Source organism: Notothenia rossii (assembly GCF_949606895.1).
Source record: "Notothenia rossii genome assembly, chromosome: 8".
In the NCBI taxonomy this organism is placed as follows: Eukaryota; Metazoa; Chordata; class Actinopteri; order Perciformes; family Nototheniidae; genus Notothenia; species Notothenia rossii.
In genome coordinates, this window is record NC_136906.1 from 71,026,309 (window position 1) to 71,038,699 (window position 12,391).

The 12,391-nt window shown below is 42.7% G+C and overlaps 1 protein-coding gene across 1 annotated transcript; it reads right to left on the reverse strand.

The window, feature by feature from the left end:
* Nucleotides 1-3,702: 3,702 nt before the first annotated feature.
* On the reverse strand, nt 3,703-9,094 carry LOC307014715 (uncharacterized protein). The gene is made up of 21 exons (XM_079642824.1): nt 8,960-9,094; nt 8,812-8,882; nt 8,633-8,728; nt 8,423-8,547; nt 7,871-8,014; nt 7,705-7,791; nt 7,453-7,617; nt 7,280-7,376; nt 6,978-7,195; nt 6,739-6,895; nt 6,250-6,458; nt 6,054-6,171; nt 5,749-5,948; nt 5,566-5,680; nt 5,314-5,483; nt 5,146-5,243; nt 4,936-5,066; nt 4,655-4,844; nt 4,362-4,503; nt 4,157-4,277; nt 3,703-4,086 (listed from the first exon to the last, which is right to left on the reverse strand). Exons 1-21 carry the CDS (start codon nt 8,977-8,979, stop codon nt 4,016-4,018), a joined length of 2,745 nt encoding a protein of 914 aa, XP_079498950.1. The 5' UTR covers nt 8,980-9,094; the 3' UTR covers nt 3,703-4,015.
* Between the last annotated feature and the right edge of the window lie 3,297 nt (nt 9,095-12,391).

Sequence of the window (12,391 nt, forward strand, 5' to 3'; positions counted from 1 at the left end):
GAGGAGGGGGCTGTGGAGGAAGAGGTGGGGGAGGAGGAGGCTGTGGAGGAGGCTGTGGAGGAACAGGTGGGGGAGGAGGAGGCTGTGGAGGAGGCTGTGGAGGAAGAGGTGGGGGAGGAGGCTGTAGAGGAGGCTGTGGAGGAGGCTGTGGAGGAGGCTGTGGAGGAAGAGGTGGGGGAGGAGGCTGTGGAGGAAGAGGTGGGGGAGGAGGAGGCTGTGGAGGAGGCTGTGGAGGAAGAGGTGGGGGAGGAGGCTGTGGAGGAGGCTTTGGAGGAGGCTGTGGAGGAGGCTGTGGAGGAAGAGGTGGGGGAGGAGGCTGTGGAGGAGGCTGTGGAGGAAGAGGTGGGGGAGGAGGCTGTGGAGGAAGAGGTGGGGGAGGAGGAGGCTGTGGAGGAGGCTGTGGAGGAAGAGGTGGAGGAGGAGTGGGTGGATGAGTTTGAACATAGCTCTGTTCTGATCTTAAAAACGACGAGCAGACCATCCTTGTTGAAGAGGTTCAACGCCTTCGTCAGCGGCCGCCCGAACATCCCAGAGTACATAGTCTACTTCAGTAAAGGTGGACAGGTGGGGGAGGAGGAGGAGGAGGAGGGAGCTGTGTAGGAAGAGGTGGGGGAGGAGGGGGGGGGGGGCTGTGGAGGAAGATCAGTTATTAGAACAGTTATTAGATCAGTTATTAGATCAGTTGAGTTATTAGAACAGTTATTAGAGAAGGTAAGGAGTCAATTTTAATGAAATGTAATGTCACTGTATCGGGTTCCCCTGTGTCTCAGGGTTCCCCCGCATTGTGACAGGATTTGGGATCATTAAGCGTTCCCAGATTCTGTCATCATGAAAAAAAGAACACCCCTTCCTTTCTGCTCTGTGGGTTCTGATAATGTGCCACTATGTCAAAAAGTCAAAGTCAGGTTTATTGTCAACATGTCTCCATGTGTTATACATACAGAAATCTCCAGATACCGTTTCCCGCAGTCCCACAGTGTGACACATAGAACAAGATTCAAAAAGGGCCTAGATAAACGGGGTATAAAACTAAGTAATAGTATTAATAAGTGTTGGTTAATAATATATCATTTTAAAAACACAATCCACAGAGCATGAATTGACATTAATGCAAGTATTTTTTGTGCAAAATAGAAAACATTTCAAAGCACAGTTTCAGTGCAGTAGTAGCGGAGATGGGTAGAAAAGTGACTGGTAATGGATGAGGGAAGGTTGTGTGTGTATGTGTATGTGGGGGGAGGGGTTAAAGTCCAGGACCATTTGGGGCAGGGGGGAAAGGTGGGAGGCAGGGTGGAGAGGTCAGCGGAGAGATGTCAGAGGGGGGGGGGGGAGATGTCAGAGGGGGGAGGGAGGGAAAGAGAGGGAGGGAATGTGAATTCATGTTTTTAAAGCTTTCCACTAATTAACTGTTTACAATGAGAGTTCAAATGGCATTTATGTTTATTCTGAAAAGTATCGCAAAAATAAAAATAATTATTGAATTTATTGGAAGTGTAATATATTTATTGTATATTTTTGTTCTTATGTATGATATTTTCTCCTTTATATACAACTATGTTAGTGATCTATTTTATGAAATAAGTGACAGAGCACTGGAGCTCTGTGATTGGATCATCTCTCGTCCAATCACAGAGCACTGGAGCTCTGTGATTGGATCATCTCGTTATTATGGTGGGACTTTTTCCTTTTTTAAATTGAATAATTACAGACTTTTACTTTGAAGTTCTTGATCTTTGCTTTTTTCGTTCTATAATAGAGTCGGGTTACACACACACACACACACACACACACACACACACACACACACACACACACACACACACACACCTTTTTTTGCCTGGTTTTCTCTTTGTTTCCTCTCTGAAAACCACACCTGAACATCAGCAGGAGAGGACTCTTTAAAATAGAGACACTACATACTGATATACACCTGAACATCAGCAGGAGAGGACTCTTTAAAATAGAGACACTACATACTGATATACACCTGAACATCAGCAGGAGAGGACTCTTTAATGTAGAGACACTACCTACTGATATACACCTGAACATCAGCAGGAGAGGACCCTTTAAAGTAGAGACACTACATACTGATTTACACCTGAACATCAGCAGGAGAGGACTCTTTAAAGTAGAGACACTACATACTGATACACACCTGAACATCAGCAGGAGATGACTCTTTAAAGTAGAGACACTACATACTGTTACACATCTGAGCATCAGCAGGAGAGCACTCTTTAAAGTAGAGACACTACATACTGATATACACCTGAACATCAGCAGGAGAGGACTCTTTAAAGTAGAGACACTACATACTGATATACACCTGAACATCAGCAGGAGAGGACTCTTCCTGCGTCAGAAACCCGTCTTTTTCGGTGCAGCAAAACAGCAGCGGTTATTTTTTTTATTTTTTTTTATTCTTTATTTATTTGGGGTCACATTATAGTATAGTATAGTTTTTCAAATCGTATATTTTTAGAGACCCGAAAGCAGCAGCGGTTCTTTAAAGGCTTAGCTTGGCCCTAGATTCATAAACACAAGTATAATATTAATGTTCAGAAAAGGTGTGGTGAATGGACTGAACAAATCGCTGTACATACCGATCAGGCAGAGAGGAGAGAGTTTCATGCTCAAAAACAAAACGTGACTACACGTAAGTATGATGGAGAATTTGCGGAACTTTACCTGAAGCCAGCTATTCTCCTACAACATACCTACGCCGGTGGCGGAAGCAAAACACGGCAAGAGCAGAAGTGGGTAGGTCTGGGCACCAACGAACAAGAGGCCGCCAGCTAGAAGCCTCTGCCCCTTTATAGGGTGCCCCCCTGGCGGTAATAGGCTTAGAAGAATATGCCTTACAACAGCATTTACTACTCATCCTGCTACATTAAGATGATTGATGGCTACTGCCATATTTGCATAATTATCCTCTGAACCTTGACAAGTGCATGTTTTAGGCTGGGCACGAAATCTCCCCCCCCCCCTACTTATAAAATAGCACTTTACCTCTGCTTACACCTATATGCCATTTTATATGCTTTGAGCTGATTATCGAGCCTTCATTGTAAGAGTCTCGGGTATACTGTATGTGCGTATTCCACTGTAGCGCCCCATACATTAATTGGAAACCCTAGTGTGTACATGTTCAATACATTTGTAACACTGTACACATGAACGTTTCTTTTTTCGGTTCACCAAAAAAAAAAAAAAAATCTCACTCCAAGCTGAACTCAAATGTTGGCAGCCCTAATAAACAGTGATCACCACAGACTTCACATTTCCTGTGGAAATATGACAGTGTTTAAAGTCTCTAAAACAATACATGTAAAGAAATGACAAAATGAGAGAAACACGATGGACGTTCGCCGGGGAAACAGAATTTGACGGATAGCAGAATAAGCGCTAACAGCCTACAGACTTGCTATACATCGCCAAAAATTGAACAAACAGTACCTGGACTGTAAGCAGGAAGAGATACACTTTGTATACAGTTATGCACATTTGAAGTTCTGGTTTTTAAACTTAGTGAACATTTCCAAGTATTTGAGGGTTGTCTTGCTCCATTGGCTGTGAATGTTAAGGTTTGTTGTGTTTCCTAAAGGTGGAAGTGAGGACACTCAAAAACATCCAATCACGTTTTAGTATGTCTCAAGTAGGCGGGGCTTATCAATGGGGCAATAATAACTTCAGAATGTATTTCATTTAGCACCTAACACAACTTATCATTTTGTTTATTATACAAGATATCATTTCTACATATGTTGATGATTCTCTGCATTTTGTGGGAGTTATGAGGGTACTGGTTGACACAAAACCTGCTTTTACAGTTGACCACAGAAGATGCAACACATTGATAAAAGAGACTATGAATAAATGTTGCTTTTATTTTTTTTGTATTTGTTTATTTTTCAAAATACGTGAGTCATTATTGTCATCCATCAATATAAAAGGCAGTACAGTACAGATAAAACTGGTGCAAATGACAAAATGTAAACACTTCAGAAAATATTCAGAGGTTAGACAGAATAATTGCCCCAGAGGAGATCTGCTTTCGGCGTGTTGAGTCGGTGCTTCTTCGCTCTGCAAAACAAGTAAAGATTACCAGCTGCACATCCAGATCGACTACATTTGATCAGACTCGATCACTTACCCCTTTTTACACCTGCAGGTCTTGAGTAGCTCTGACCTGGAGGATGCACGCACTGGCCTCTGCAGGAACCATCTGCCTGGCTGCTTGTGTCACAAATCACTGCCTCACAGTGGACATAGATCTGTGGACAGACAGGATGATTTATTACATAGGGCTACATGCAGCAGTGGCCAAAAGACTCCTGATTTGGATTTACAAGTCTTACCTGGTCTTTCAGAACCTCGTCATCTTTAGTGAACGTGAACATCTTTACAGAGAAGCGCTTGATGTGGGACGGGACTAAAACTCTGGAGTCACTCACAACGGGATGGAAAACTGTTGCATAGCTGTCATCGCGATTCTCACAGCTAGTGAAGGAATTTGAAAGTTAAAATAAAGCTGCCATTAAATGAAATTAGAATGCTTTTTAGTGGATCATTAAGACAGTGTTTACACAACTCACTTCTGACCAAAGGTCTCAGTCGAGAACATGTAGTAGTTAGTTTTGCACAACCTTACCTGTCCACAATGATGTCCCAGCTTGGCAGAGATGTCCGATCTTCATAAAGGGTTGCCCAACAGTTCTCAGCAATGAGTTCCAAGTGCGGGTCGGTAGAATGCATCAGCTCCACCTCAAAATACAGAGGCTGCCGCAGATATTTCACCACTGGATAATCCTCTGCTTGGTAGAAGAGCTCGTAGGATGGATCTGCAGAAGAAGAGTCCCGTTAGAGAAAGGAGGCCTGGACATTTACAGTGTTTTGTATGCATGAACAAGATGTTGTAAAATTCCACCATGCCTTGGGCTAGCCTAATCTGCACCATCAGCTGCCCGGCGCCGATCTCTGCAGCGGGCTCATAGGTTCTTGGTTTAGCGCTGAAGGCAACAGTCCGAGTCTCATTGACCACATAGAAGCAGGAAATGGTTTGCCTATTAGGGGAAAAATAAAATATATAAACGCATACATTGAAGGTGTTCATCTCCAATTATACAGAATCAAATATTTTACCTGTAATCAGGATCAACTGGTGATGTGTTGGCTGCTCCTTTGGCGTTGTTGTAAGACAGGCGGATCTCATTTTCATACATCATGTAGTTGTCAAAGAACTATTTAACAAAAACGCATTAACATTTGACAAAAAGCCCTTTTGATATTTAAATGTGATTTCACACTCACCGTTCTGGTGGTTCCACAGGTATCCACACTGAAGGAGAAATATGCAAAGCGATCGTCGCTGAACTGTGGTGTGCAGGACTGGTCCTTTAGCGTCAGCTGACTTGGCTCCAGATTACGAGTCGATTCAACCTTCACAGCCACAGCGGTCATTGTGCCATTGGGGTGGCATTCTGGAGGAAGAAGCAGGCAATGTGTAAAGCAACAAAAATCCATCAATTAAAGCAGCAAATATACTTAGATGTCACATCTTACCAGTTGCTTTTAAGGGGAAGTAGCAAGCCAGATAGAGATCAGCAAGCACCCAGTCGTTTGCACGATCCAACAGAAGCAGGTCAATTCTGGATTTGACTGATTCTGCAGTGAGCAGCTGTGGAAAAGAAAGTAAAGTTGGCCAATGCAGAAGATCTATGGTGGGATGTTGTAGTTTTGACATACCTCGAAAACAGCGTCCTTGGCAGTGTATGGCAGAATGAGGCTGAGGTGTGTGCCGTTCTCATAGAAATTGTAGTCTTCAGCCATCTCAGCCGTCAGCTCTCGAGGTCCAACGATAGCCTTGAAATTAGAGCCGTGACTCCCGAACTTCACGCTGATGTGAAACTGGTTCTGGTCACAGGTGCCAGCCATGATGGGTAGCACTAAAGCAGCAAAGCATGCATTATCCATCTGATTGTGTAGCTTTTACTCCAATATGTTTGCTTATGATAAAGATATTGTCAAAAGCTAATTCAATATGATCTCACCAACATCCTGCAGAGAGGCCTGCAGGTCGACAGGGAGAGCAAAAGGAGTTTCTTCAGGCAGGATGATCAACCCAAAGATCAGAGGGAGGAAGTAGGATGTAACCATGCGCTCAGGATTCTGCAACAAATGAAATAGAATCTCAGCAACACTCAAAATATGCTGGTACAAAGTGATATTTTGTATCTTGTCACATACATGTTTTAAGACAACATCAGCATCAAAGGGCACTTGAAGAGAGAAAATCTTGGAGCCATTAGCCAAGCTGTGTTCCTGGACTGTGAAGCCTTTGGCATTGCTCTCCTCAACAGTGAGGACCCCGGTGGAGAAGGTGATGTTCCTCAGCTCAACGTCATGGAGGAAGGTTCCCAAGAGAACGCTGAACACCCGAGTCTCTGGGACAGTGTCTGAGGAACAGAAAGTGGCAGGTTTACAAATTCTAAACCTGCCTGAACGTTGATAAAGAACAATTGAGTAGTTGGATTGAGTGCTATTTAAAAGTGCTCTTTGTAAACAAAAGTGGATTTTGTACTTGGCTTCAAATCCCATCCAAATACACCATTTTGCAAAAACTGAAGACCTTATTTAATGGGTTTAGCAGTCTTTAGGATATATCCGAGCAAGCATGAGTTCAAATGTTAAGCCAATTTAGCTCTTTTTTTGTTGCCACTTTTTTCATACTCTTACCATCCTGGACTTGGGGAGGTTGAGGCATCAGAGGGGTCATGATGGGGAACAAAACCTTGTATCTGGTATCATCTTGGGTGTCATCTTCCCTCCACAGTACCTCTAGCATGGGCTCCACGAAGTAGGTGATGTGGTACTGGTCATCTGGGGCATGGCTCTGCAATAATTCATGACATTTCAATAAAACATGCAAATGCACTAGTGACTCTTGCATTTCTAATCTAGAGATTTCCCCCAACCTTGTAGTAACCATCAGGCGAGCCCACTGGGATCTCGACGACGATGTGGAAGTCTGTGGTGCTCAGTGTGTACCCCCGTGCGACCATCTGAGATCTATCAAGCCTCTGCCCGTTGATGCCCATGTGCATTTCTGAGACTGTAATGCTGCCGTCCAACAGAGGAGTCACACGGCGAGGTACGTGCCAAGAGATCATATCCTCGGTGAAGAGGACGCCACCTGTTAATGACAAAATGGAGCTGTTGAGGTTAACTGTGCAACTATTAAGCTTACTGTGAAGGCAATATGTTGCTCAGGACTCACCTTTGGGACAAGCAGCTGCCAAGTTCACTACATTCAGACCCTCTGGTGCCATGTAGTAGGTGCTCACCCTGAAAACTTCCATGGGGACTCCAGCCACCTAAAGAGAGGAGAGGTTTAATATAATTGACAAGGAGGGAAAGGAAAGAAACACTGTATAGGAGTGTGTTGCTTACATCCTCTGAATAAGTCTCTGCTGTATTGTACGGGCTTCGCATAACCAGACGACTAGAGGTAGTTTTGGCAGCGTAGCCGGCTTGTTCAGCCTCTTGCAGCACCATGGCCACTGGTTCTGGGGTGTAAAACGTCATCTTCCAGATGCCTTGTGATGCACCAGAGGCCTACAGGAAAGAACAAATAATGATTAAATCCTCATTGGTGTAGGGAGGAATTAAACTGTAGTATCTGAACAGTTTAATTCAACATACTTCAGGATTGGCGTTGAGCTTGTCGTCTTCAACATCCCGAGTCTGACCCTTAGCTTCAGCGTCAAGGTTAGCCATGTGGTGCGAAACCTAAAAAAGGAAATGGTGGTTTTAGCATTCGTTTCCATACACACAAGACGGTGGAATCATCAATGTAAAGATGACCTACTTCCATGTAGTTCCTGTCGCAGAGGATCTCCCTGGAGGCCCAGCGAGTGTAGCTGCAAGTCTGATACACGTCATGACTGACCACGTCTGATGGATTCTCGCCATACATCTGGAGTCTCAAGCCAACGTTAAATGTAGCATCATCCTATAAATATAAAACAAATTAAGAGAAAATCCCTAATATTCTTTGGTTCCAGCTTTTTTGTCATTGAAAATGTAATATCCTTGCCTTCAGGGACACATTTGAAGTCTAAATGGATATTTGTGTATGCAACAAATGAGTCAAGAAAGTACCTAGCAGATGAATACAGTTTTGAGTGGAGCAGTGTTAACATTTTAGGGATGTACCAAACAAAAAAGGGAAATGTACTTCGTGTCTTTTAAGGGTAAAGGGTTAAAAATTAAATTCAGGGAAACACAAAAATGGGAGTAACCATGTGCTTGTTGAGCCATTAATTCAGTCACTCGAGACAGAATTAGCACATGTGGCCCCAACTAAATTTGGTAGAAAATGACATTGAATGCTGTTAAACCACTTTAGCTCAAAACAAACCTTGTTGTCCACAAAGCAGCCCATCAGGGAGGTGTAGATTCTGGTATTACCCCACGGGTCAGACTCCATGCTGTATCCACACTGAGCAGCCATGCTAGGTGTCAACAAAATGTGCTTGGTGCCATCTGAGGGGAGAGAATAAGCTTTGTCAGGGAGCCCTTTCCTCAGTGATGAACCAATCAGCTCATTATTAGCAGTGTAAGTACTTACTGATAGCCTCCACCTCAAGCTGGTTTCCCACTGCTAAAGCCTTGTCCAACGACAGTCTCATTACATTTGCTGCACAGTCAGACCTTAACCCACTGCCTGTTAAAAGAAAAGGCTTGTGAGGAGAATTTAAACCGACTTAATATGCTGTATAAAATGACTTAATGAGAATTGAAGCTTACTTGATTGTGAATTTAGCTTCACATTAGGCCTGGCTTGACCCAAGATGATAGCTGCAGCCATCCATAACAAGCTTGAACACATAAAACACATCATTTTGAGACAATTAAGTATACACATAGAAAGAAATCTACAATAAATGTAACTTACATGTTCCCAAGCCTCAGCATGGTGCAGTTTGTAAGCAGCAAAACCCAAAACTACAAGAATACAGTCAGTATCAGAGTGTGTCAATGTCCAGCACACCTTCCAACAAAAACACAAGTCTAAAAGGAAGGGGACTGGATGATTAACTGAGACATCAGCAGTTGCTTTATATTCCACTTAACGACAAAGCACAGGTGAGGCTTGTTAAGGATTCTCCACACACACGCACACACACACACACACACACATACACACACACACACACACACACACACACACACACACACACACACACACACACACACACACACACACACACACACACAGGGGGAGATGATGTATGCCTAGTTTATTAAGAACATATTTTAAAAACATATGTATGGAAAGGAAAAACACACATTCTTCAGTAGTGTCAAAAAAGTATTTATTGTTCAGCAAAAGTAGATTTGTATTTGATATTATACATATTACATTTTTATATTTCAAGAAGCAACAAAATAATCCACAATTAATAATAAATTCCACTTTTCCTTAAAACCACATATGCTTTTGTGGATTTTTGCCTTTGAGCCTCTTTATAATGACTGTAATCTAACATTTGATTATTGTTTTTTGCAAATTCTCAAACCTCCTTGCAAGATGATGCACTAACATTTATTACAGACAGTAAAACCAGAGCTCATCGTTTCACCCGGGTCGATCAGTCTGCTCTGTCCAATTATGCAATGATATATGTTCAGGCCATAACAATATGTTCCAACTGGAAGAGCGTTGAGTCAGTGCAGAAGAAGGAATAATCAATGCTCTGCTTAACAAAAACCATATCAAAATGTTGCACCCATCCCTGTGGGATTTCTACTTGGTTTCATAGGTTCTAACTGAATGTTTTTGCAGCAATAGTTTTATTTTCATTGTTTCTGTTCCTTGTGTAGGTTATTTTTTATGTGGTTTGTGTTTACTTTAAGGTTCATCTTCATTCTGATATCTTTAATCAAATGGTTCATGTTCAGATCAAATACAATTCCAATTTTCTATACGATAGCTGTACATTATTGTAAATAATTTGAAAAAACTTGACCGATTTTTTTCTTCAAGCCAACAGATTTCAGGATTTATAAAAAGGTAAATTCTATAGTTTATGGAGTTGTCAGTATCCCCTGTCTATCTTGTGCTGCTGGTCCAGAAGTGTCTGTTTCAGGCTCACTTTGGCATCTTCAAAATCTGGATTCATCTTCAATTCTTGTTTGAAGTCACTCTTGGTGTCATCGAAAAAACTTGTAAGACATTACAAATGTTAATAGATAAATGTCATGATATGTAAAGTATTACCAAACTAGCTCATTAAGAGTCAGCAGTTTGTACACAGCTCCATCTGGTGTTAAAAGAAGAACATACCAACTGACTCAAACACAAATGAACCCATCTAATGCTGCGATCACACCACAACACAGTTAATGACAGATGTTATAAATCTATATTAAAAGAGAGCTGGTTGACTTTTCAAGAAAGAGTCACTGCCACAAGGTATTCTGCTAAAACAACCAACAGGAAGCTTGTGGAAAGGCTATTTAAAGAAAGCTTAGTTTCTAAAGTTCACTGAGCCAGTGCTGTGCTTTTTTGATTTATTGTTTTACCAATCTATGTAGCCTATCTACTGTACCACAATGTGACTCCAAATCAATGCAGCATTGTATTAATACACCTCTTTTTTATAGGATTTTAGTCGACCTATTCTATTTTATTTTGTTTCCTTTCTGGCATCATGTGAAGCATTGTCCCCCCAAAGCAAACCAGATATTAATCCTACACTGGACAAATATGATATTGAAGCCAATGAACACTGCAGCCAATAAAGAAACTGCATAGTTGTCATGACTGTGTGGGAAACTTCTGAAGCAATTGGAGTCGGGACTCAGAGAGACACGAGGAGAGCTTGAGCTTTGATGGCAAACACTGACGGTTTATTTGGAGCTTCTGCCAGAGAATTCACAAGACATGTCACGGGCCACGATCTGACCACACGGTTGAGATGCAACAATCAATTCTGAAGAACTCTGCCCCATATTTAGCTAGTTCAGAGAGAATAATCAACATTCTTCAATAGATAGACGAAACCAGCCCGGTATCAAGGCAAGACGTGAACATGTGAGGATTTACCATGCTGGTATGAGGTGTGATTAGTGGCAAAGAACAGATAACTAAGCTGACTGAGCGGAGAACTAACGTGTCAACGTGCGCCAACGCCTCCATCAATTTTGAATGGGTTGAAGTAGAATACCGGCGACGTCACGACAATGTCAGACGTCACGGCGACGTCGTAGTTTGGAGAGTGTTACAGGCAGGGGCGCCGTAAGGGGGTGAAAGGTTAGGACGATTCTAAGGGCCCATGACTAGCAGGGGGCCCCAAAATGTTTAGAACATTAAGAAAAAAAATGTAAGTACCCTTTCATAAATAATTAACATTAATATAACGTTATATTGCGTAGTAGGCTACTCACTAAACTTACGATTCATTTAACTTATTTTCTTCCAAAAGTTCATTATCCAAAGCCTCTGTACACGCCCCTCTATTTACATGTAATGGTTTGGTCCTAAGACTCCTGCCTCCAAACGCAGCACTTTTCTAGCAGAGTGAAAGCATGTGACTAAGCTGACATTAAAGAGCCTGTGACACGATTTTCCCCCATCATCCAAACCCATCAATTTGAGTAAATATTGTCCCCTTGAAAACCGTTACTGAACTGATTTTGGATATTTGTACTTTGATAACCATTAATCTGCCCTTCAATGTTGACCATTTCCTGGATCTTCTCGGGGATTCTTCAAGTCCCGCCAAATAATGGGTGACGTCATTGCGGGCCAAACGCTCCAGCTGCACCGTTCAGGATCCCAGCATCTGCATGTAAATGCACGATGGCGCACACAGCAGCAAGCTCAGACAGCGATGACAGTTTAATTTTGAACGTGTCTGAGAGCTCATATGAGGCTGAAGGATCGGTTTATTTTGTATCTGTTAGAAGTTTAGGAATTAGGTGCGTCAATATGGGCGGTCATACGGTCATGTAGCCAGTGGTGGACAGGGACTAAAAACCTGCCCGGGACTCTCGACCGGCCCACTTCGGTACAACTAGTAAATTGTCAACGGGGGGAGTGGGGGATGTGCTAGTGACTTATCCGACCGGCCCACTTCGGTACCGGCCCATCGGGATTCCTCCCGATGGCCAGTCCGCCACTGCACCCAGCCCAGCCCACGTAAACTGTCAACGGGGGGAGCCTCGCTGCGGGGAAACGGTGGACCTAGTGTCCCGATCGGAGTGGGAATAATAATAATAATAATAATAATAATAATAATCCGTGCATTTTATCCATTAATTTCCCCAACATTGTGGTAAAAAAACACACACGTTTAATCCATGTTGGTGTACTACTACAACC